The sequence below is a fragment of the Marmota flaviventris genome, chromosome 2, assembly GCF_047511675.1.
Source record: "Marmota flaviventris isolate mMarFla1 chromosome 2, mMarFla1.hap1, whole genome shotgun sequence".
Taxonomy (NCBI): Eukaryota; Metazoa; Chordata; class Mammalia; order Rodentia; family Sciuridae; genus Marmota; species Marmota flaviventris.
The window spans coordinates 175,322,488-175,345,847 of NC_092499.1; the positions used below are offsets into that span (position 1 = coordinate 175,322,488).

General features: G+C 47.3%; 1 protein-coding gene across 1 annotated transcript in view; it reads right to left on the bottom strand.

The window, feature by feature from the left end:
• Positions 1-9,029, bottom strand: part of Tgm3 (transglutaminase 3) — a 28,637-nt gene extending 19,608 nt beyond the window's left edge. Inside the window, exons 1-7 of the mRNA XM_071607430.1 lie at positions 9,004-9,029; positions 8,044-8,246; positions 7,465-7,713; positions 6,825-6,943; positions 5,918-6,046; positions 2,465-2,642; positions 2,225-2,360 (exon numbers count right to left, since the gene is read on the bottom strand). Of these exons, the coding sequence (XP_071463531.1) occupies positions 2,225-2,360; positions 2,465-2,642; positions 5,918-6,046; positions 6,825-6,943; positions 7,465-7,713; positions 8,044-8,246; positions 9,004-9,029 (1,040 nt within the window). The remainder of the gene's footprint in view (positions 1-2,224; positions 2,361-2,464; positions 2,643-5,917; positions 6,047-6,824; positions 6,944-7,464; positions 7,714-8,043; positions 8,247-9,003) is intronic.
• Between the last annotated feature and the right edge of the window lie 14,331 nt (positions 9,030-23,360).

The window sequence follows — 23,360 nt, forward strand, 5'->3', positions numbered from 1 at the left end:
TTGCTTCAGCTCTCCTCTGGATGGATTTAATGTAGAAAGGGTAGCATGGCTGCTTGGGGAGGGGTAGCCCTCATAGCAAAAGTGAGGTGGGCTGGAGCTACAGAGAGTGAAAGTAGTGAAGTTTGCAAGAGACTTAAATGACAGTTGAGTTCACTGACGGGAGGAACTCGGGAACCGCCCACAGCAAGCCGGTAGTAGGACTGAAACAAGGGCTCAGGACTCCCTGTCTTCACACCTTCGTAGGCTGCTTCCCCCTCCCACAGCTGGCAGGGGCTGGGGTGGGGCATGGCCACCAGCTCCACTGCAGAGAAGGGATCGGAAAAGGAGGTGCGAGAGGAAGGAGAACAGGACCCTCAGGAACAGTCAGAGCTCCTAGACCTGGAACCCTCCCAACAGAAATGACAGTGAGCCACCCAGGTATGTCTTCATCAACCTCTACTTGTCCCAAAAGGGATTATATCTGAATGAGAGTTCTAATTCCAAATTCAGCTTAAAAGCTCCACCTTCCTGCTCTCTGGAAGCCTTTCTTGAAGATTCCCTCTCCAGGTTCCCACAGGGCTTACTGTCTGAATCACTCACCAGGCATGTCACACACTATGCCGGTTGCTAAGTCACCTTTAGTAAGGGCTTCCTACCCCGTCTCCTAATTGCACCATAAATGCTTTGAGCAGAGAGAGCCAGTCTTGAACATTCAGGTGTCCCTGCAGCTCCTAGTGTATAGGATCTTCACAGAAAGATCTCAACTAGAGAACCTTCCCCCAGAAGACCAGGCATCTTGTTCCACCAACCATCTGCTTTTGTAGAAGAAGCTAAGACTAGGAATGGCATCGTCTGGATGATCAGACCTGGTTGCAATGGGATTTCAGACACAATGACAGAAGAAAAACCCAGGGAGAAGGAAAGACACTCATTTACAGGAAGCCAGAAAACATCAACACCACCAAAAAACTTTCCCCAGTAGTGATACCATCAGAAAGAAAGTGGTGTTCACTGATCGAGAAAGAAAATCCAAAACTAAGCTTTCTCTGACCCATGAAACCTGAAGAGGGGAGGGGATGCTAATACTAGGCCAGTTGCACGAGGCTGATGTTTGTGTTAACAGCTCTCCCCACCGGTTTCTACTTGTCCTTTTGCTTTACTCCACTAGTTACATTTCAGAACAGTTTGACCTTCTCATTCTGGGAATAATAAGTAAAAGAATATTTTATATAGACCATCTTAAAGTTTAACATCTGGAAATAAGATGGCATCTGTGATGAGGTTACCCAGGTGTGTAGATGCATGTGAGCAATTATGTGTGTGCTTTCAAATTCATTAAAATAATACATGGTTGACATACATGTGTGAGACTTTTTAAAGAGACATGTAAATATCTATGTGTGTGTGTGTGTGTGTGTGTATATATATATATATATATAGGCATAGGCAACATTTTCAATTACCATCTATCTGGTAATAACTTGGCATTTATTAAAACCTTAAATAGTTGTGATAGTACATTTTTTTGTGTACATATACTGCTCTATATATTTATATAAAACTTATGTCTATAAGTTTTATGTTGGCATCTATTATATAAAGAGATGCATAACGTGTGTACATGGCAGAATCATGATTATGAATCTAAACACAAAATTTCATCTGAAATGCAAAATAAACTTTCATTCTGTCAACCAAGACATGTAATATGTATATATAGGTTAAAATGGGTCAGTTTTCTTACTGTCTTTAAGAAAACCCTTTGGTTATATGGGTTATCTGAAATGAGATAAATTTATATTTCCCACTGGAAAGTCAATAGCTTCAAAAAGTAGTATCAGCTCCAATGGATCCTATAAACTCAGGGCAGTTTCATGGAGATCATGATCGTACCTGTCATTGGTATGAGGCCCTTCATCTGAGGGCAGAACAATAGAGATCTTGTAAAGCACTGAGAAGAGAGGTTTGGGTTCTGCAATTGGCACTAGCAGCATCTCCATCTTAAACCTTGCCCCAATAGTGATACCATCAGAAAGAAAATGGTGTTCACTGATCGAGAAAGGTTGCAAATAGAGAACCTTCCCCCAGAAGACCAGGCATCTTGTTCCACCAACCATCTCCTTTTGTAGAGGAAGCTAAGACTAGGCACGTTTTTCCCTCCAACTCCAGATGGACCTGGGTTCCAGGGGAAGGTGAGGGCAAGAAACTTGGTGTTTACGGTCACATGGCAGGATCAGATACTCACCATACACTATCACTGCCTTTCTGCAGGGGGTTTCCCATGGGGTCATAGTACACATCCACGGTGAGGTTTTTGTCTGTGTCATGAGCCGAGTTGAAGTTGGTGACCACGCGGGCGGGAATCCCCAAGCATCGCATCACTGCAAATCAGGGTTGGCATGAGGACTTGGCTTGTGGAAGGGGTACCTTGGCACACCCCATGACTACCCCCTGGTCCAGCAAAGGCACATCACAATCAACGTACCTGTGTTGAGGACCCCAGCAAACACCCAGCATTGGCCAAATTGGACTGGCCTGAAGCCAGAAGTTTCCCATGTCTTGAGGATCTCCACGCTGCCGTTCCAGTTCCTTGGATCCCGGCCACCGGCGTAATTGCCGCTCCAATTCCCAAGAAGCACACCGTAGTCATCGTTGCCATTGATCTGGACAGAAAATCCCCACAAATGAATCCACACCATACTTGTCCTAGGAGAGTGACTTGCAGAATTCAGAGGACCAGGTAGGGAGATGAGAAAGAAAACCAGGGACCCCTGAGGGAATGTTTATGTCTTTCATTTTGGGGATGATAATTCTAACAATAACCCCTTAGGAGTCCTATGTGGTTTATGGGTTCAGAGGTGCTGTGTTTAATGGGCCATGTTGGATTGCCCTTGATCCCCACATCAATCCTGCACTGCAGTTGAAAACAGAGACTCCACAGCCTGCCAGGGGCCCAGCAGGGCCAGAAACACAGCTTGCAGAGGACTTCTTGCAAAAAAGAACTCATGAGCTAGCTATCACTGCTGTCTGTCAGCTTGGGGGTCCATGACTTGAAATTCGTGTTCTACAAAGACCATTTTAAGACTTTTAAGATCTAACTTCTTGGAAAGAATAAAAAGGGAATATTGTTTTTTATTCATTCATTTGTCCATTTTTTCATCCATCAATTTATTCATTCATTCATGCATTCGACTTAGAGCATGTTTCTACTAAGGAACACAATCGTTTTGCAGAACAAGAAGAGCACTAGAGCTTGGGGTGCAGTTCAGTGACAGGTGGCTTGCCTAGCATGCACGAGGTCCTAGGTTCTAGCCCAGCACCATTCAGATAAAGAAAGGAAAATAAAAGAGCACCAAGTAAGGACCTGAATTACTTATGGGTGAAATGATATCAACAATGTCCTGTCTGGGATTTACCAAATGATCTGTGGAGGAGGGGGGTCAGACGTGACACGAGATCAGTCTTGAGTGGGTGGACAACTGCTGAACCTGGTGATAGGTACATAGGAACTTATTATCCTTTGTTTTGTGTAAATCTGAACTTTTCCATAATAAAAAGTTAAAAGAGGGCCAGGGATGGTGCTCAGTAGTAGAATGCTTGTATAGCATGAGGGCCTGGGTTGACGCTTAGCGTGGGTGCATGCATGCACCCACGTGCCTCTGTGTGTGTGTGTGTGTGTGTGCGCGTGCGCACACACACACACACACACACACACCAGAAAGAGAGGAGAAACCTAGGTTATAAGCACTGCTTTGCCACTGGTCAGCTTGGGGATCCTGTGCAGGTCACTCACCTCCCTGGGCCTTATGTCTTCAATGCAGAGAAAGTGAGAAGAAATGTTTTCTAAGCTGCCTTCCTTCTAGCAACCCGTATCATTTATCCCCACTGTACAAGAGGCTGGACCAGGACCTCCAATGGCTTCTCCAGCCTGTGGGTTCCACTCCCTCTCTTTGGAACATCCCTAGTGGAAACACCTATGGGAATGGATATTCTGGAAACAGACAGATGCTGGCCCAGGACAGGATGGGCCCAACATTTCCTGGCTCTCAGTCCAGGGGTGAGCTCCACACCCCTTCCAGGAGGGTCTGGACTATAATTGTAGGACCAGGCCATAGGGCCCTCCTGTGAGACGGAACATGTGCAGCCTTTCTCCCTATCCTACGTCACAAGTGTGCAGCCACCAGTGTGGTAATCAGCAGGGTCACCTCTGGCCGAAAGCTGAGTGTTCAAATCCCTTTCACAGGCCATAATTAGCTCCTGGCCCAGCCCAACGGGGAGGTCTGGAGAGAGCATCAGGGAGGTGCAGCTGAGGAAATTGGCTCTGAGATAAAGTGGTTTGGCCCTTGGCTTAGTGAGTCAGCAGCTGTAGGGCCGGCTGGCCGCACCCTCTCGCTCCTGGTGGAAGAGCTCAGCTCCCTGAGAAGCCCTGAACTTGCTTCCTCTTTGTACCATTTTTTGACTGCCTTGGCCCTCACTGATCCCAGGGCCCCCAGGTTCTTGGAGCCTATTCCATTCCTTTCCTGCAAGGCTTGGTTTCAGACTCAACTCTCAAATATCCCTCTCCAATTAACCCTGCATATGTATCCTGCAACTGGAAGTTGTTGGAATTTCTAACCAAGTTACTAGTTTGTTTGGAAATAAAATAATAATAATAACAACAACAACAATAATAATAATAATGCATCTCAAAAGTAAAAAGACCAAGACAACCCTAAATCATGAACCAAAATAAAAAAGCAGTTTGAGATACTTCTAGGTAATTGTTTAGTTCAAGAAAGTTAAAATGAAAGAACTTTGACTTTTATTTTTTAACTTGTAAGCTGGTTGATCCTCTTGCTTACTTGAATTAAAAAAAATTTTTGTGGTTGATGCATTATGATTACATATGATAATGGGATTTACTGGGACACTGTCTGGTCATTTTTTTTAATATTTATTTTTTAGTTGTAGTCGGACACAATCTATTTTATTTATTTATCTTTTTACGTGGTGCTGAGGATCGAACCAGGGCCTTGCACGTGCTAGGCAAGCGCTCTACTGCTGAGCCACAGCCCCAACCCTTGTCTGGTCATTTTTTTAATGGAGGCATTCTCTATACACTGAGTGCAGAGCCACAGATTCCTCCAGGATTTAGCTGTGTGTGCGTGTGTCTCTGTGTGTGTGTGTGTGTGTGTGTGTGTGTGTGCATGCTCATGTGTGGCAAATCTCTCATGCCAAGGTCGAAGTGAGTGGAAAGAGAGCCTGGGTAGGCAGCTCAAGGCCTTCCTGTGGTCTGACTCACAGTTGATGCACTGTGAGCAACACACACTAGCTCCTTGAGCATCTTTCCCCATCTAGATAATGAATGGGTGTCCCGACAGTCTAGAGCTTTCTTCTGTGGAGGAGCTGGATATGGCAAAGGAGCTTAAAGCCTCGGGCTCCCTAGCAGATGTAATGTGCCTCCCTTCTCAGAGGCTCCACGATAGAGCAGAGGCTATCTTTGCATCCCCTCTCCTTCCTGACCCATCCCTGGAAGATGCCCAAAGGAGAAGTGCCCTTTGGAACAGACAGAACCCACACTTCCTCGTGCTGAGAACAAGAAACTGACCTGTGCTCCGAGCCAGGGGTACTTAACCACTGAATCTCATCCCCAGCCCTTTGGTTTGTATTTAATTTTGAGACAGGGTCTCATTAAGTTGCTTAGGGCCTTGCTAAGTTGTTGAGGCTGGCTCTGAACTTGGGATCCTCCTGCTTCAGCCTCCAGAGCCCTGGGTTGACAGGTGTGCGCCTATGCAATGGGCTTCTTTTCTTTTTTTACCATTTGTCTATGATGTAGGCAGGTGGCTGAATCTGGCTGGATTCGGGCAGGTTCCTTGGCTTAGCTGCAGGTAACACCTCATCTGAGAAAGGCCTCTCTATGGAGGTAACCACCAGTAATTACCTTTCTACTGTTACTCACCATGGCACTCAGCACCCGGGTAACATATTTAGGGTCATTTCTTCGGGCCACATCAGTAGCAGCGTCACGTCGGAAGTTCAGACTCTTATCCAACACAGCGAGGCTGATTTTCAGAATGTCTTCTTCATACTATTCAGAATGGGACTATATATTACCACGAAAGAAATGACAAGTGGTACTGGCTAACTAAGGGAACGCGAGCCTCTATGTTGAGACCACAGGATTTCAATGAGACGTTCCACTCTGTGACCTTCTGAACGGAGAGCCTCTGAGGAACAGTGGCCGTGCCCAGTCATTAGCCCTGCAAACTGCTGTACCCAAGACCCTGTCCCTACTCCCCCATTGCTTTGCTGCGGTGGAGTTGGGAGTCTGTTGCTCAGCCTGTGCGGCCCCGGCTGCTCTATCTATCGAGTGAATGATCAGGCCAAGGTCTTCTCAAAGTTTTCTTATAGCTATGGCTGTGACCTGGACTATATTATGTAGACTCCTGGGAAACCAGTTTTATAAAGAGAAAATATGTTACTAAAAATACACCTGAAGCCATTGTCACAATATGAGGCTTATGTTAAGTAATTGCCTCAAACTAGGTCCTTTGGCCTTTTACACTGAATGAGTAACAGAAGCTATATTACTGTCCTGACGGTCTTTCTGGGGCCTTATGTTATTGTACTAATCGAGTTATGTGTGTCTGTCAAGCCCACTAGCTTGTGACTCCTTTAAGCAGCAGATCTTCTCCATCTCGTGTATCCTCAGTGAGCAGCTCAGGGTATGGAGCATAATAGGTGATCAATAAATATCTTCTGAATGAATGAATAAGGGCAGGCAAATGGACAGATACGGGGCTGATCTGTGAGACAAGCCACTGAGCTTGCTTAATTGGGACGTTGTCCTTAGTCTTCACTGTTACCTGTCCAAAATTCCAGCCAACCATATTAATTCGATTTGTGCTTCCTACGAAGATGGCGCCGGAATCTTCCTCAACAAACTCTCGTCTCTCGGCTTCGTTACTCATAAAGACATCATCCCCTGTTTGACACAGAAAGCAGATACCAGGGACTAGAATCCCACAGAGGATCCAAGCGATCAGCCTTCCCCCACCTGCGCCTAGAGAATGAGGTCTTGGGTTATTAATGCTTCCAACCTTCTTTGTGGTACTCTGGGCTGGAAAGAGTAGCTGGGCTGACCTGAGGGTCTGGAAATGAGAATGTCACCCAGGGATGACACACTTCCTCCTTCAGGCAGAAAGCTATCGCCAAGCTTCAGAACTGGATTGGAGTCATAATTATAATGAACCATGCTTATGCAGGATAAAAATTCCAGATCCCCAGAGGAAATAGCAGGATGTTCACTTGATGGGGAAGGATTTGAGGATCAGAGAGATAGCGTTGACCGTTCAAAGTCACAAAGCTGGGTAAGTGGCAGAGCTTTTGACCTCTAGCTTCTCTGTTCTTTCCCACAGCCCACAAACTTGCCCCAGTGAAACCTGAGCCTGCAAAAGGGCATTCTCTCAGCTCCTTTCCATGTTCACAGCTTGGATCCGGGCTTACCTTGCATCCAGGGGTTAAAGAGCAGTACGAATACTCCAAGGCTCGCGGTATACATCCCTTCCGAGGAGGAGGAGGTGACCTGAATGTTCATTGTGTACCACCCTATGGGTGCAGAGACGGGACTGGAGATGATGACCGTCAGCAAATTGCCCTCCTTGCTCTTGAGCTGTGCTTTCCAGCCTCCTCCAGCGCTCCCAGTGTTGATTGGAAATGTAGCCTTTGTCTTGGCTGACTCTGAGGACGAAGGCCCTGTCAAAGAAGACAGAAGATGAAGGAAACCCAAGACGGTGGGTCAGACCATGGGGACATGTCAGGTTCCAGTACAATCGCAAAGTCCTTCGGGGGGATTCATCCAAAGGAGTTCCTATTATCATCTTGGAAGTATCATCTGAAGGTGATAACTCTTGGGCTCAAAGATGGGCAGCCACTTGCCCAAGGTTACACTGAACGGATGGCAGAGCTGGGCCAGAGTCCAAAAGAAAGCCCATCGATCCCAGTGTGGTGGCCATCGTCCTTGGGACGGGCAGTCCCAAAATCTACTCAGGTGTCTGTGGATGTGGTGGGGAGGTGAGCAGGTACCTGTGGAGACCACAAAATCTAGATGTTCTTCGGGGGCAATATTTCGGTTCCAGGCTATTGCGATCTCAAAGGGCTGGCCTCTGCGCAGGATGAGTTCTTGGCTGGAGAATTTTTCCGTGTGATGTGCATCCCGGTTGGCAGACTTTTGCCAGTTGACACTCTGGAGTCTCAGAGCTGTGAGACAGAGAAGGACAACCTGAACTCTTGGGAGTCAAGGGTGGTGGAGTGGAGAAGAGTCTAAGACACCAAAAAGCAGCAATGGGGTGAGGCTAGTCAGGGCAGAGCCAAACTTCTGGAAGGAATCACATTGGAAGTCAAAAAGACTTTGGTCCTGCCTAGTAAAAATCTCACCGCCTATTCCAATTTGACCTTTCTAGGCCCAGGTATTCCAATTCACATGATCCAAGATTATAGAAAGGCCCCGATCTTGTAAAGAGCCGAGCCACTTCTCCACATACTGTTCCCACTGCTGAGAAGGTCTTTCATCTGTATCTGGTGACCTGTCACTCAGACTTCAAGAAATAGGCCAAACACTCAGGGACACTTCACCAGCCATTCAGAAGACCTGTGTCCCCAGAGCAACTCTGTCCTATGTTTTAGCATGTCTCATTGCTTAGTGGATGAAGTTCCAACAGGGAGGAGGACGCATGTCTCCACTCTAGGGGCATGGATTGCTTTCTTGTGTCCTTGCATCTCCCCAGTCACCAAGGGCCAAACATTTACTGGGAGGTGGCTTGGGCTTAGGATGCTGCTAACCATGACCCTCAGCAACATTTCTAGACCTGGAGATTGGGAAATTCCAGCCTCCGAGGAAACTTGCAAAAACTCACCGGCAAAAGCTACATAGAGGACTGGATCAAAGGCCAGTGAAATTCCCAGATGAGACCCCAAGGACACCCATCTCCAAATCCACCCCACTCCAGTCCTGCTCATGTGATTATAGAAGTGACAGAGCCACACTGTATGGGGCTCATGACAGACCCCATGACGTATGAGGAGTTTGGCTCATGGAAACCTGTAGAACAGCTCATTCCCTGGAGTGATGAGTGAGATGTTATGTCACTCATTCCTCCGCAACCCGAACAGTTCTGTCTTCATGACAAGTCCACAACCGTGCTGGGAGGGAGACGCACACCTCAGTCAGATTGGATTCTTAAATTTGTGTCTCTCTCACCATCAGAATATGCCTTCCTGATCTGTAAATCCTGGTGCCTCGCACATTGCTTGACTGGGGTAGGATAACTGGATAGATAAATGAATGAAAAAATAAGTAAACAAAGAAAAAACTAACGTCATAAAACACCCTGGTAACTACCACTCAAAGTTTGGTCCATAAAGGAAGGTGAAATGCAGGGCACCCATTCATTAGACAGATATAAAACACCTATTTCTTTGTACCACACTCTGTTAGACCCTATGTTGGAGTGGAAAAACGGGTGAGATGGAGTTTTAAGATCATCTGTATCGGGTAAGATAGGCATGAGTGACAAAGGATGATGGAGTCAGGGGAATTCTGTCCCCTGCCCATAAGGAGGGTGCAGCAGACAATCACAGTTATAGGGATCAGAAAAAGCTTCATTGAAAATGCTGAATTTTTTTGTTTTGTTTTGTTTTTAGGAACTGGGGATTGAATCCAGAGGAACTTGACCATAGAGCTACATCCCCAGCTCTTTTTTTTTTTTTTTTTTTAATCTTTTGAGACAAGGTCTCACTAAATTGTTTAGGACTGAGTATCTGAGGCTGGCCTTCAACTGGTGAACCTCCTGCCCACTGTGCCTGGTGAAAAACTGGATCTTGAAAGAAGACATATAAATGGCCAACAGGTCTATGAAAAAATGCGCAGCATCACTAATCACCAGGCAAATGCAAATCAAAACCACAGGAAGCCACACCTCACTCTAGAAACAATAGCTATTGTAAAAAAGACAAAAGACAAGGCTGGGCTGGCCAGGAGGTAAGAGAAGAGGGAAAGGCTTGCATACTGCTGGTGGGAATGTATACTAGTTCAGCCAGCCTGGAAAACCATATGGAAGGTCCTCCAAAAATTAAAATTAGAACTATCCTATGATCCAGCAATCCTACTTTTGTTTTGTGTAAATATTCAAGGGAAATGAAATCAGTATGTCAAACAGACCTCTGCCCGCCTATGTTTATTGGGCACTTAAGCACAATAGCCAAGAATTGGAGTCAACCTAAGTGTCCATCTGGGAATGAGCAGGTAAATAAAATGTGGTACATACACACAATGGAATACTATTCAGCCACAAAAAAGGCAGAAATCCTGTCCTTTGACAAAATGGATGGAACTAGAGATCATTTGTACGGTGATGTAAGCCAGGTACAGAAAGACAAGTACCACATGGTCTCATTCATATGCAAAAGGCTGATCTCATTGGGGACAAAAAAGGGAAGGGAGGTATGAGGACAGATTGATCAATGAGTACTAAGCTATAATTAGAGAGCTCTAAGAAAGACGAACAACCCTAAAATGGTAAATGGTGAGGAACAACCCTAAAATGGTAAATGGTGAGATAGACATGTCGAACCTGATTTAAACATCATACAATATATGCATGCATGCCTTGAAACATCGTATGTGTCCCAAAAATATATATACACAGTCTTCATTTATCTATTAAAAATAAATTCAAATTAAAAAGAAGGAAGAACATGCCGGGACTTGAAAGAAGATAATTTTGTCAGGTGTCATTAAAGCAGTGTGCTTTCCCGAGGATGGGGAGAGAGGCCCGCAGGCCTAGATGAGTGAGCTGCCTAGAACAGAGGCCCTGCACCGAGGAGGGAGGGAGGGAGACAGGAGCAAGCAGGGGGCCAGGGCAGGGTTATTTAAGGAAACAGAGACATGCATGCAAACCACAAGAATTGACTGAATGAAGGGCGGAGGAAAGGGAGGCCAGGGGGGAGAAGAGGGAAGGAGGAAGAAAAGGTGAATGTTCCTGGCCATCAGTAGCAGGTGAGATGGCCATGCAGAGGCTCAGAGTGAGCTGACACTGAGCTTTCCACGGTTCATAGACAACCAGGCTGCTGGGTCCCCAGCTTTTTTAACCTCTGCCTCCTACTGGCCTTGCTCACTGCTCTCTGTTGGTCCCGGTCAGGGAAGATCTGGTAGAGCTTTATTCGTGGAGTTACTTTAGAAAAAAGAAGGCTCCATGGAACAATTGGTTTCAGACCACCTGAGCCCCCTACGCCACTTCCAGATTCTTCACCTCCTTTCTCAACCTTAGAGAAAGAAGCACGCCCTTCTCCAGGTCAAACTCGCTCTTCTAGACCGTGAGTTCTTTGGGCACAGAAAGTGTGTCCCCAGATGGCTCTCTGCCAAGCACAGGGGAAGGAAAGAAGGGAGGGACTCTGCAGCTCCACCTGGCACCTGCCCTCCCCGCCGACAGGTCCACACCTGTGACAGCTCTAGGAAAGCTCGGGTTGTCCTTGCTGCGTCTGTGTCAGCAGCAAAGGCCCATCTCATTCATCCTAGAGACCAGTGACTGGTCCTCTTGGAGAATGACCAAGACAAGACTGAGCTCCAGGGGCCTCAGCTGCAGAAACACCATTCCTCCCACCAGGGACACGGGCGGCGAGGAGCCGGGTGCACTTTGCATGACCCACCGGGTCAGAGCCAGGGTGATTGTGGTGGCCACGATCACAGTACTAGCTGAAGTTTACTGGGCATCCATGTGCCGGTCATTACTCCAGTCCTTACATGCATCAGCCCATAAACCCTGTGAGCTGGGCATGCGTAATGCTCTGTTTTACAGATGAGGAAGCCAAGGTGTAGAGAAGGCCGTGTCATGGTCACCCCGCTCCTGCGTGGAGGACTATAGTACACAGTCACAGGAGTCTGCCTCCGGAGCCCACGTTCACCATCGCCTCCTTTCCTACACCAAGTGAAAGCCCCAGCAAGGAGGAGGAGGTCTGCTCTCCACGAGGGTATCGTGGGATCACAGTCTCCTCTGAGCTGGAGAGGACAGAGGAGGAAGACATTTGTCAACGGGCTGCAATGTGTCATCGAGGAACTCTCAGCAACTGGAAACTGAGGCTCAGAGAGACAAGGCACCTTATTTGAGGTTCTGTATCCAGGAGTTGCAAAGCCAGGGTTCTAAACCCAGGTGTGACACCATAAGAAATGCATGCTTCTGCCACCCCCAGCTCCTAAAATTCTTGGGACCTTGGAAAGGGCCTGTTGACCCTGTGGATTACTTGGGGATGAATGGATAAACAAAATATGATCTATTCATAGAATGGAATATTATTATTGCATTCGGATGGTAATCCACAGTACTGAATTCCACCTAACACTACTAAATTCTATCTCAGTACCCATTTGCTCCTGTCCTGGCCCTCCCCCCACCGCCCTTGGCAGAGCACTTTGCCTATGCTGCCATCCATGCACAGAGACAAAGGGGGAGAAGCGACCTGCCATCTATGTTTGCAGTTCATGAACATGTTTGAACCTCAGGGCTGTTTCCTGCACCAGCCTAGGTGAGGGAGGGAATGGAGAGGTGCATTCTTCCTGGGGGTGTAGCTCAGTGGTAGAGCACTTGCCTGGCATGTGTGAGGCCCTGGGTTTGATCCCCAGTATGTAAAAAAAAAAAAAAAAAAATCAGAGGAAAATACAGGTTCCCACAAAGGGCACCTCTGGATCTCCATTCCAGGGCTCATCCCACAATATCATGTCACCTCCTTGAGTTACTGCTAACTCGAGGGTCAGGCAATTTCTCACTTTTTTTTCCCCCTGAGAATATCAGAGCCACCAGCAGTCCTACTGTGGAGAACATTACTAAATTCTTTCCCAATACTTATTTGTTCCTTTCCTGGTCATAAAATCCCCCTTATCAACAGGCACCATATTTCACTGACTCCATTGCACCTGGGTGGTCACATGAATAAGGTTTGGCCCTGACTTGTAGGCAGTTCTACATTTAAACATAGATTCCAGAGAATCTTTTTTTTTTTAACTTTTAAAATTGTGGTAAAATGTCCATAACATTAAAAAAATCACCATTTTAATCAATTTAAAGTAAAACCCAGTGGCTTCTAAATTCTTAAAAAATCACCACATTCACAATGTTATGCACTATCTGGTCCCCAAAGAGCCCCCTCTGTTAGCAGCCCCCCTCCTCCATTGCCTCCTTTATTTAGACCCTGACAACTGTAAATCTGCTTTCTTCTCCCATGCATTTGCCTGTTCTAGACATTTCATATAAATTAATCACATAACATGTGCTCTTTAGCATAATGCTGCTGTTCAGTCTCATCCATGTTATAGGATGTATCAGTACTTCATTCTCTTCTGATGGCCGAATAATAATATTCCATTCTATGAATAGATCATAGATTGTTTATCCATTCATTCATTACATGATGGACATTTGGATGGTTTCTACCTTTTGACTCTTCTGAAGAGTGCTGCTATAAACATTCATACGAAAGGCTCTATATTTTTCAGTACCAGGGATTGAACCCAGGGGCACTCAACCCCTGAGCCACATCCCAGCCTTTTTTACTTTTTATTTTGAGACAGGGTCTCACTACGTTGCTTACAGTCTCGCTAAGTTGCTGAAGCTGGCTTCCAACCTGTGATCCTCCTGCCTCAGCCTCCTGAGCCACTGGGATCACTGGTGTGTGCCACCGTGCCCTGTGGAGGAAGGCTCTTTTAAAAATTTGTTGGCAAATGTCCTTTGCTGGTTTTCCTCCCTCTTCTTCCACCTGCTCTCTGGAGGGTGGACAGGGCTCCAGTGGCCACCTCAGACCCTAGAGATGGCAGAATTGGAGGCAGGACAGAGCCTGGGCCAGGGGAGATTCCACAGTGCCTTTACCTGCCCAGAAATGCCCACATCTACACCATGTAAGAAAGAAACTGTTGTCCTGTTTATTTATTTATTTATTTTTGGTAAGACACTTATTTGGCGGCTCACTGTCACAGAGAAACCTGATCAATTGCCCTGCTAGTGTCTGGGGTCTAACTTTGGCAGGGGTGATGGGAGAACATGCCAGACTGTGAAAGGGGGTCACTATCAGCTGAATTGACCCTTGTGAGTCCCTGTAGCATGCAGGTAAGGATGCCTTGGTTGCTGGGCATGTGGTTAATTTCACCTCTGCTCCGGGGAGTTTCATACCACAGAGGAGCTGGCAGGTGACCCAATGTGGCATGACAACTACTCCAGGAGGTGGGACCTCCTACCTGCCCAGACTCTACTCAAGACAAAGATATATTTTTATCTGACACACTTCTAGAGTTACAGCTGAGAGGAAATTCTTTAAAAAATCATCTAGCTGAATGGCTTTTGAGCTTGTTAAAAAAATATAGAAACTTGGGTTGGGGATGTGGCTCAAGCGGTAACGGCTCGCCTGGCATGCGCGGGGCACTGGGTTCAATCCTCAGCACTACATAAAAATAAAAATAAAGATGTTGTGTCCACCAAAAACTGAAAAATAAATATTTAAAAATTCTCTCTCTCTCTCTCAAAAAAAAAAAAAAAAAGCTAGAAACCACATTAAGAAACGCATTTTACACCGTGTCCGCACACATCAATCAGCAACGGACACCAAGTTTCATGAAACAATGTTAGCGCTTCTTATAAAGCTAGGTATAAAGCACTCAGATACTTTCTCTATTGCTTCATATTTTTAAAAGATTGCTGGTCACCATCCACTAAGCTGATTTCACAACCCGCTCATGGGTTTCAATGGGAAGCTTGGAAAAAGAGTGATAGAATCCAAAATTTGTACATTATCGGATAGGAAACTGAGCCCCCACCCCTTGCCCCCACCCCAAAGCAGAAGAGATCTGCTAAGATCACAGAGAAGTTTATAAGCCGAGCTTGGCCCAGAAGCCGGGTCTCAGATCCAAGTCATGTAAGGGCTGTGAGTCATTCCGATTGCCGCTCTCCCCGCCCCCCAGGCCCCAGGCACCTACCTCTCCAGCTCCTGGCCAGCCCCACCTCTGGCTCTGATGACAGCCTCCCTTCCCCTTTCTCTTTCCAGCCTCTGCTGTTTTAGCTTGGCCTCCCTCTTCATCCTTTCCAGCCCTGAGTAGCACAAGTGGCTCCAGGTAGTGGGAAGTCTGGGGCTCTGTTGATGGACAGAGGAAGGAGCTGGTGTGAGGCTCTCTGGGACAAAGAGGGATAAGCCCTGGACTGGTAGCCTAGACAGGCAAGAGTATCAGTGTCTCTAATTTGTTTTCTTCAAGTGTAGAAAGGAGTTTTGAGATCGGAATGTCCTACCTTGTAGGGTTATTGTTGGGATCTAAGACAGACCCACCGCTATCCCTGGTTTTGCACATATAATGGCAAAGTCACACAGGAGTAGAGGAGGATTTGAGCTTTTTGTGGGCTGCCATGGTAATATTCTTCAGAGCCAGACACTATGTCAAGCCTTTTACCTGCATGACATCTTTTAATGTCAGAAAAACTCTCTGATGTGGTTATGCCCGTTTTATAGATGAGGCACTTGGAAGTTGAGTCAGGTGAAGTCATTTGTCCAATATCACGAGCTCAGGCAGAGCCTGGACCCCAGTTCAGCCTGGATGACTCTAAGCTGCCACCCTGCAGCTAACCCAAGTGATTAGGGGGGCAAAAACTAGGGCCAGTCCCTGGAACTGCCATCCAGGGACCTCATTCCCCTCTGAATAAGTTTAGAATCTCTCAGACCATGGGAGCATCTCCTGACCATGCTGCCCAGATGAATCCTTTGGAGAGTGTCATGTTGGTCTGCGCCTCACCCCAGATCAGTCAATTAGCACTTTTGGGGTAGGAAGAGCACTGGTATTTTTAAAAGCTCTGTGAGCACTGCCTAACTTAGGCCTCTGTGTCATTGATACTATTGACACTTTTTCACATGATCTTACCTGAGCTGCTCTGAGGGGGAGGGGGGTGTCACTGTCCTCTTCTCCCAAATAAATCTAGGAGAGGGGAATGCAGGCTTCTTTGGAGCTCATCACCCAGCCCCTACCAAAGACGACGGGCCTCTCCCTCTTTCTGCTCCCAAGTGGTAGGAAAAGAATTTCCTAACTTCAGCACACACGCAGCCTGACGTGTGGCCCTGGGGAGGACAGCGACGGCCCCAACAGAGAACACAGCCCCGCAGGTGGAGGTAGCATGGAGAAATCATTTGAGGTGGACAAGCAGCTCATGCAGACACCAGGACCCAAGGCTCCAGGAGTGTATTAAGGGGACTGGTGAGGGGACAGGAGGACAGGTGTTAGGGAGGTTCCTAACAGGGGAGATCCCCTGGGAATCATCCTTGATTAGGAAATAAACTTCACCTCATAAGATCCCAAAGCAAGGAGAAAACAGACTCATGAAAGAAGTTTCCAGGTCCTAGGGGACACCTAGGAAGTGGATAGCACAATAACCCTAATGTACAGGTGAGGAAACCCAGACACACAAGTTATCTAACCTGTCCGAGACCACTCACTCCACCAATAGGGGACAGTCAATCCAGAGAGCACCTCTTGACTTGCCCTTGTAACCCTTGGTTTCCCTGCCCCTGAATACAGTCCCATGGTAACAAAAACCGAAGTATGGGTGGCCCTCAGGCCAGGGGGGACATGTCTCTAATGAACAGGGAGCAGCTGCTGTCCATGTCAGCCAAGACGGTGAGTCTGGGGCACAGAGGAGGTAGCTGGTTCTCACTGGAGCCCAGAGGGGTCATCTTCTTTTCAGAGTGAGCAGAGTCCAGGTGACTGAATCAAGAATGCAAGGAGAGTCCAGAAAGATCCCAGAAGATTCACAGAAAGAAGTAGGTAGCACCCCAGCAGGAATGCCTTCCATGGGACAAGGAGCCCCTGATGCGCCAGCTGCAGGGAGATGTTTGGTGACCGACCCACGAGTCCAGAATGTGACACACCCTCGGGAGATGGGGAAACAGAGCCAAGAGAAGGTAATGCCTGAAGCCAAGGCTAGTGCCACGTTCAGGAAAGTGGTTGGTAAGAAAGCTCATGGCCCCCAGCAGGACAGAACCGTAGTCCCCGAGAGGCGCTGGGGATGGGGAACAGTGCTCCCCTCCACCTCGGGCCCAACACCTGGGCGCACAGTCTGCACTCCTGTTCATTCCAGGGGTGCTTGAGGCTGCTGTGTGTAGGATAGTGCTGACTCTTCCTGAGCCACCATTGTCCCATCCACGGTCCAGGTGACCTTCTTTGCCGACAGGCAGAATAACTGGACACACTCTTATTCCAGGCAAGAGGAACAAGTTAGGAGCTAGACGCAGAGTCTCAACACACATGTCATCCTGATAGTCCCCTGGGTCCCACCTAAATATAAGTCCACATTTATTTACCTGTTCCCTCTGCCTGAATGCTCTTAATCTCACAAACCACTCCAGACCAAGCCCAGCTCACTGTCCATGACCAAGTGCCATTGACTTTCCAGGGCCGTCCATATTCCACATTCCAGCCAAGATTAATCTCTACCTCATTTTGGTCCCCACAGCACTTGGTTTGCATTTGTCAGTGCACCCTGCATGTATCTTACCAATGAACTGGTGTCGTCAAGACTGAAAGCTCACCAAGGGCAGGCCCTGCATGCCATTCATCTCCTGATCCCCTCTGCACCTGGCATAGTCCTTTTCCCTTTCCCACAAGTAAATCCATTCACCCACGAAACATGAACCCCCTTCCTGGCTGAGTGACTAGGCGCTGAGCTAGGGACTACATGTGTGACAAATTTAAGGCACTGGATGCATTCACCTGCTCTTCCTTCCTCTTATTCAAATTGATTTTTTCCCAACCAGCCACTGCCCTCATTCTGTTGTGACTTTAGAATGTCTCTGGTTAACTTGATTGGGCTCTAGGAGCTCAGTGCCCGGGAATCTCAGACCCTAGCGACGTCAAGCAGCTGGACCACTATGTGCGCGTTACTCATGTGGTTCGTACCTCCAGGGGCTGGGCACATACTGGGGCCACTGGCTCTCTGCCCTTGAGTTCCTTTCATGGAGAATCACTCCTGCAAGGTGCCTCAGAGTCCCTCTATTTCAAGCTCTTCATCTTGCAGACTGAAGGCTCAGAAGTGACAGGGAGCAGTTGGTAACAGAGACCAAATAAGAAACCACAATCAGGATTGCTTTCCTGTGTCCCACATGTCACTTGCACTTGTGTATGAGCTCAGCTCGAGCAACAGGACACAATAAACAGATCCCACAGTGGCTGGGCCATAGTTGGGCTCTGCTACCAACTGGTTGTGTGACTCTGACAAAGGTCTGTCCATTTCAAGTGCTCAGTCACTTCCTGGGGGAGAGAGGTAAGCTTCGTAACAGCTACCATCCCCTTTTGACAAAGTCTGAAGGACTCAGGGCTCCTCTCAGTAGCATCCTGGCCATACTGCGTATCCACAGGAGAAAATGGAAGGCAGGGGAAGGCACATTTTTGCAACAACCCTGACCTGGTCTTGGGGGTTCCTAGAGGAGACAGCATTCACCTTTTGCATCTGGCTCAGTGATTCCTGTGGTAAACCTTCTTGTGGTCCTAACTGCCATTCACAGTATTTTATGGGTTTGACTCATGCCTTGTTTGGGTTTGGCATCGCTGCTATCAATGTCTAAGGCTGAACACCCATGACAGGCAGTAATTATCAGGGGCTTAGCAGGGTCTCTGATTAACAAAGGGCCCAAATCCTCGACAGTAACCGACAGTAACTACAGAGTTAAAGAACCTGCACTTCTTGTTCTCTTTTGCTCCCCTTCCCAGGTAGGAACACCTAGCATCTTGTGGTACACCTTCTGCTACTGGATTTCAGCACATCAAATCTCTGACAAGGACCTGGTGCTTCCGGATGCATAGTTTACTTAGGAGCATTCCAGCGATGCCAAGGAGTTTTCTTTTTACAACTAAGCTTCCTTGCTCTTGCTCTCTCACCCCCTGAGGGCTCTGAGTCTTCTTGCTATTCTTTGCCTCTGCTGCTGACAGCTGGTAAAACACACAGTGCAAAACACAACGAGCAAGTGCTCTCTGGCTTGACTTTAGTAGTGGTGACAAAATGTATCAAAGAAACACCAACACAATAAAGCTAGTCCTCTATCTAAGGGGACATTGACCTTCAGCTGCACTGAACACCTGCCCATCACTCAGAACTACATCCCACACCTAGAAGGTGCTAGAGGGAGCCGGCAGCCACTCTGAAAAGAGCTACCTCTGAATAAAACCCTGAAATACTGAGATCCAGCCTTCAACAGTGGCCCCCGGCAGGCAGCTGTCCTGGTCGGCTGCTCAGGCCCCGCACCGGGCCTCCAGCAAGGGCTTGCCAGAGAAGATGCTACGCACTCACCTCTCATGTTTCGCCTTCCTCAGCCTCCTCTAGGGCTCTGCTGAGAATGTCAGGGACAGTGTGGGGAGATGTGGTGCCAGGGATTGCCTTACCATTTATAGAAGCCTCTCCTACACACCCCAATTAGAATTCTAATGAGGTGGGCGAGGCACCAGGTCATTCCTGTAGTGCCTGTAAACGTTCACTTACGACACGCTCATCGCCCAATGGCAGGTCATCACGCTTGTGCAAGACCAGCTTGGGAGGAAGGGGTGAGATAAGAACGTCAAATAGTTTGTTTTTATGATTTATTTTTTAAAAAAGGTGAACGACTTCCTGGATCATAAGGCTTAGGGTAAGTCTTATGCAAGTTCTTTCTGGGTCAATAAATCTCAGCTGAACCCCCAAGCAGAAACCTGTGAAGTCCTTTCTCAGTGTGCATATATTTCAGTGTTTCCCGCTTGCACAAGGGGTGTGAAACACCTCACTGTCCATTTGTTCAGGGCTGTGGTGTGATAGAACGCTGGACTTGAAGTTGGAAGCTCTCCAATAGCTGGCCAGGTTGCGATCATCATTCAGCCTTGAAAGCTGGAAGCCTTGTTTTTGACTAGGGACAATCGTGCCCACCCTTCTCAACTCACATAGGCAGAGGAATAGTCCTAGTGATGACAAAGTGGAAAGCGAATGTTCACGGACCACAGCGGACTAAACCAGAGATCATCAAGAATCCAGTGCCAGTTTGATTCTAGATTAGGGGAAAAATTATTCTTTTTCATGAGAAGGAGTGACAGCCACTGGCCTTCTGGTTTTACCACATGCTACCTGTAAGACTGCAGGGGAAGTGGGATCTGGTGGTGCACCCTGTAATCCAGAGGCTCGGGAAGCTGAGCGAGGAGGAGCACAAGTTCAAAGGCCAGCCTGGCAACTTAGTGAGGCTCTGAGCAACTGAGTGAAACCTTGTCTCAATAAACAATAAAAAAATTAGGGCTGGGGATATGGCTCAGTGGTAGAGTGTCTGCCTGGCATGCATGAGGTCCTGGGTTCAGTCCTCAGCACCACAAAAACAAACAAGCAAACAAATAAATAAATAAAATTAAAAAGGGCTGGGGATGTGGTTCAGTGGTTTAAAGCCCCTGGGTTCACTTCCCACTACAGGGGGGAAAAAAAAGAAAATAAAAAAGACTGCTGGGGTAGTCACTGACCCTCTGCTTCTTTATCGGTTTAAAAAAATATGGGTGAGAAGAACCTCTGACACTCTACATTTTTTTTTTTGCTTGTTTGCTTATTTTTTAAAAAGTATTTTTTGTTAAAGATTGACACTATACCTTTATTTTATTTATTTTATTTATTTTTATGTAGTGCTGAGAATCGAACCCAGTGCCTCACACGTGCTAGGCAAGCGCTCTACCACTGAGCCACAACCCAGGACTCGTTTGCTTGTTTTTAAGGTGAATGTTTTTTCCAAGATCCTATGATGGATATTTACAAGTATTGAGGTTTCCTGTGATAGACAGGGGAGTTAATAGTCACATTTCAGGGAGTCCTGATACAGCCGCTATTTCGCAAGACTTCCCCAGCGCTGGAGTGGAAGAGTGAGGACTGAATACTGCCATGAGAAGATTGGGTCTTTAGGGAGAAGGTGGGAATTCTGGGTCTTGAATACAAGAATGAATAGACAAGAGGCTTAGAAAAATTTGAAAAGAGGAATTAATGTCCTTTCCCTATCCTCTGGGCTCCTACAGCCTTTGGTACATTTAAGGACCTGTAGTAAGATATGTATCATGGGATGGGGGTATAGCTCTGTGGTAGAGTGCTTGCCTAGCATGCATGAGGCCCTGGGTTCAATCCCCAGCACAGAAAGGAAGAAAGGAAGGAAGGAATGAAGGAAGGAAGGAAGGAAGGAAGGAAGATAGATAGATTTGGGTGTTTAAGATGTTGGTCACATTGCACTGGGACATGTTTAGTGGATCCCATCCTTAGACTTGAAGGAACAGGCTGTGGGTTAATTCATTCCTTGCTCCAAAACTAGCAGAGCCATTGACCTATAGCAGGAACACATATACACACGTTTGAATAAGCAAATCAATAACATTAGGACTGGGGATTGTCACTCCCGTCCACTTAGCTTTTCCTGTGGGCAAGCTGCAGCCAGCCACTGCATCTCAACCCTCTCACCTGGGTGCTACTGCTATTGCTCTAGTAAAATGGGGACGAATGGAGTAACCCAAGGACACACAATTGTGAGATTCATTCCCCTGTGTAAGTGACTCTGGAGCCCGCTTGATTAGGAAGAGAGCCTAAAGAGAGCAGAGGTATATGGCAAAGAGCAATGGACCTTGATTCGGAGGTTTAAGGGTGGCCTTTAGGGTGGCCTTGGCCTCTGCCATGCACCAGCTTTGACTCTTGGCAAGGCCTGCCTTATGCAGGGTCAGTCCCACCAGGAAGCCTGAGAACTTCTTGACAATTTATTATGATTGTTATTACGGTTGGCCTGGGAGCCAAGAGGAACTGGACCCTGGGCCATCCTTTCAATGACTTGACAGAGGAAGCTGAAGAAATGACAGACAAGTGGCACTGCCCTCAGAGAGGAAACTGAGGTCACAGAGATCCGCCTGGGTCAAAATTCTGCCTATGCCAAGTCACCTCACCTCTCAAAGCCTCCTTACTTATCTATAAAACTGAGGTGGAATTTCTTCGAGAATTAAAGGAGTCGATGAATATAAAGTGCTTAATTAGTATAGCACCTGGCACAGCCCGGCGTCAGAAGTTGGTATTGATGTTATCAGGATCATTAATATCCTTAAGGGATTCCACGTTTCCAGTGTGCACAGCGTGGATATTGGTGACTGACCACTACTCATTGATCTCCCCTTGGATGGGTCTGTGCTGATCAGCCTTGACCCCAGTGTGGTGGAGTTAGAAAAATACTCTGAGCTGGCTTCAGCGACTAGGACTCAAAGCCAGGTGCTGTAACTTGCCTACAATGTGACCTTGGCCAAATCCTTTCACTTTTCTTATGCTCAGTGTCCTCATTAGCCTGACCCACCAATCTCCCAGGCTGTAGTGAGGCTCAGAATTAGGGTGTGAATGCAGCTCTGAGGTCCCCCTTAGACAGACTCCTGTTACGCAGGTCGGGGGCTGGCTTCCCGGCTCCCCTCCTTTGCTGCCCCAGCTGGCCTGGCCTGCAGCCTGCTAACTGAGCAGCAGCAGGGCCAGGCAGGGAGACTGCCCTGAGTCGACTTAGTGTTACCTGCCAGAGGATTGCGCCACAGTGGCAGCCGCAGCCCCAACCTGAAGGCAGACTATAATTTGCTGGCTATGTCACAATTTCAGCTAAATGATTTTCAATTCCTAGGTGGAGTCACCCAGCTACACGCAGGATGAAATTCCTGCTTGGCCACAGTCTCTGCTCCTCAGACTTCAGTTAAGATGGAGCATGCAAATGTAGGCTTTTAAACAGAGAGCCTAATTGATCACTTGCCTTTTTTCTCCCTCTAATTAAGGGATTTAGGGTTGCTGAAGATTTCACAACACACGCAGATGCACAAACGCTTATGAGAAATTGTCCAGCCCAGACCACCCCCAGCACGAGGTGGGTGACACATTTCTCTTGACCACTGGAAGGAAGGGGATCTTATGCCTCTCAAGACAGCCCAGGCTATACTAGAGAAGTTTTCCGGCTGTAGCATTAGACCTTGGGGTGGTTCTGACTGAGGCCTTTAACTCTGGTTAAAGTGCATTGAAAGGATCAGAAAGTTTTTCTTCATTTGAACTGAAAATATCTCCCTAGAGCTTCTATCCACTGACCCTCATCGCTGCCCACCAGCCCCAACCACTCATGGAGACCACACAAAATGAGCCTGCTTCTTCCTTTATCCAATACCGATCACGTTCTCCCCCAGGCCTGACAAACACTTTCCTCTCTCCCTAAGTCTTCTCTTTACCAGGTTAAGCACCTGTTTCCTTAAAGATCATTTCTGGTGAGTCATGGTTTGGGAGCTTCTCATCATCTTGTTACTCCCTTCTGAAATCTTCCCTATCTCCATGGCCCAATCAGCTTGA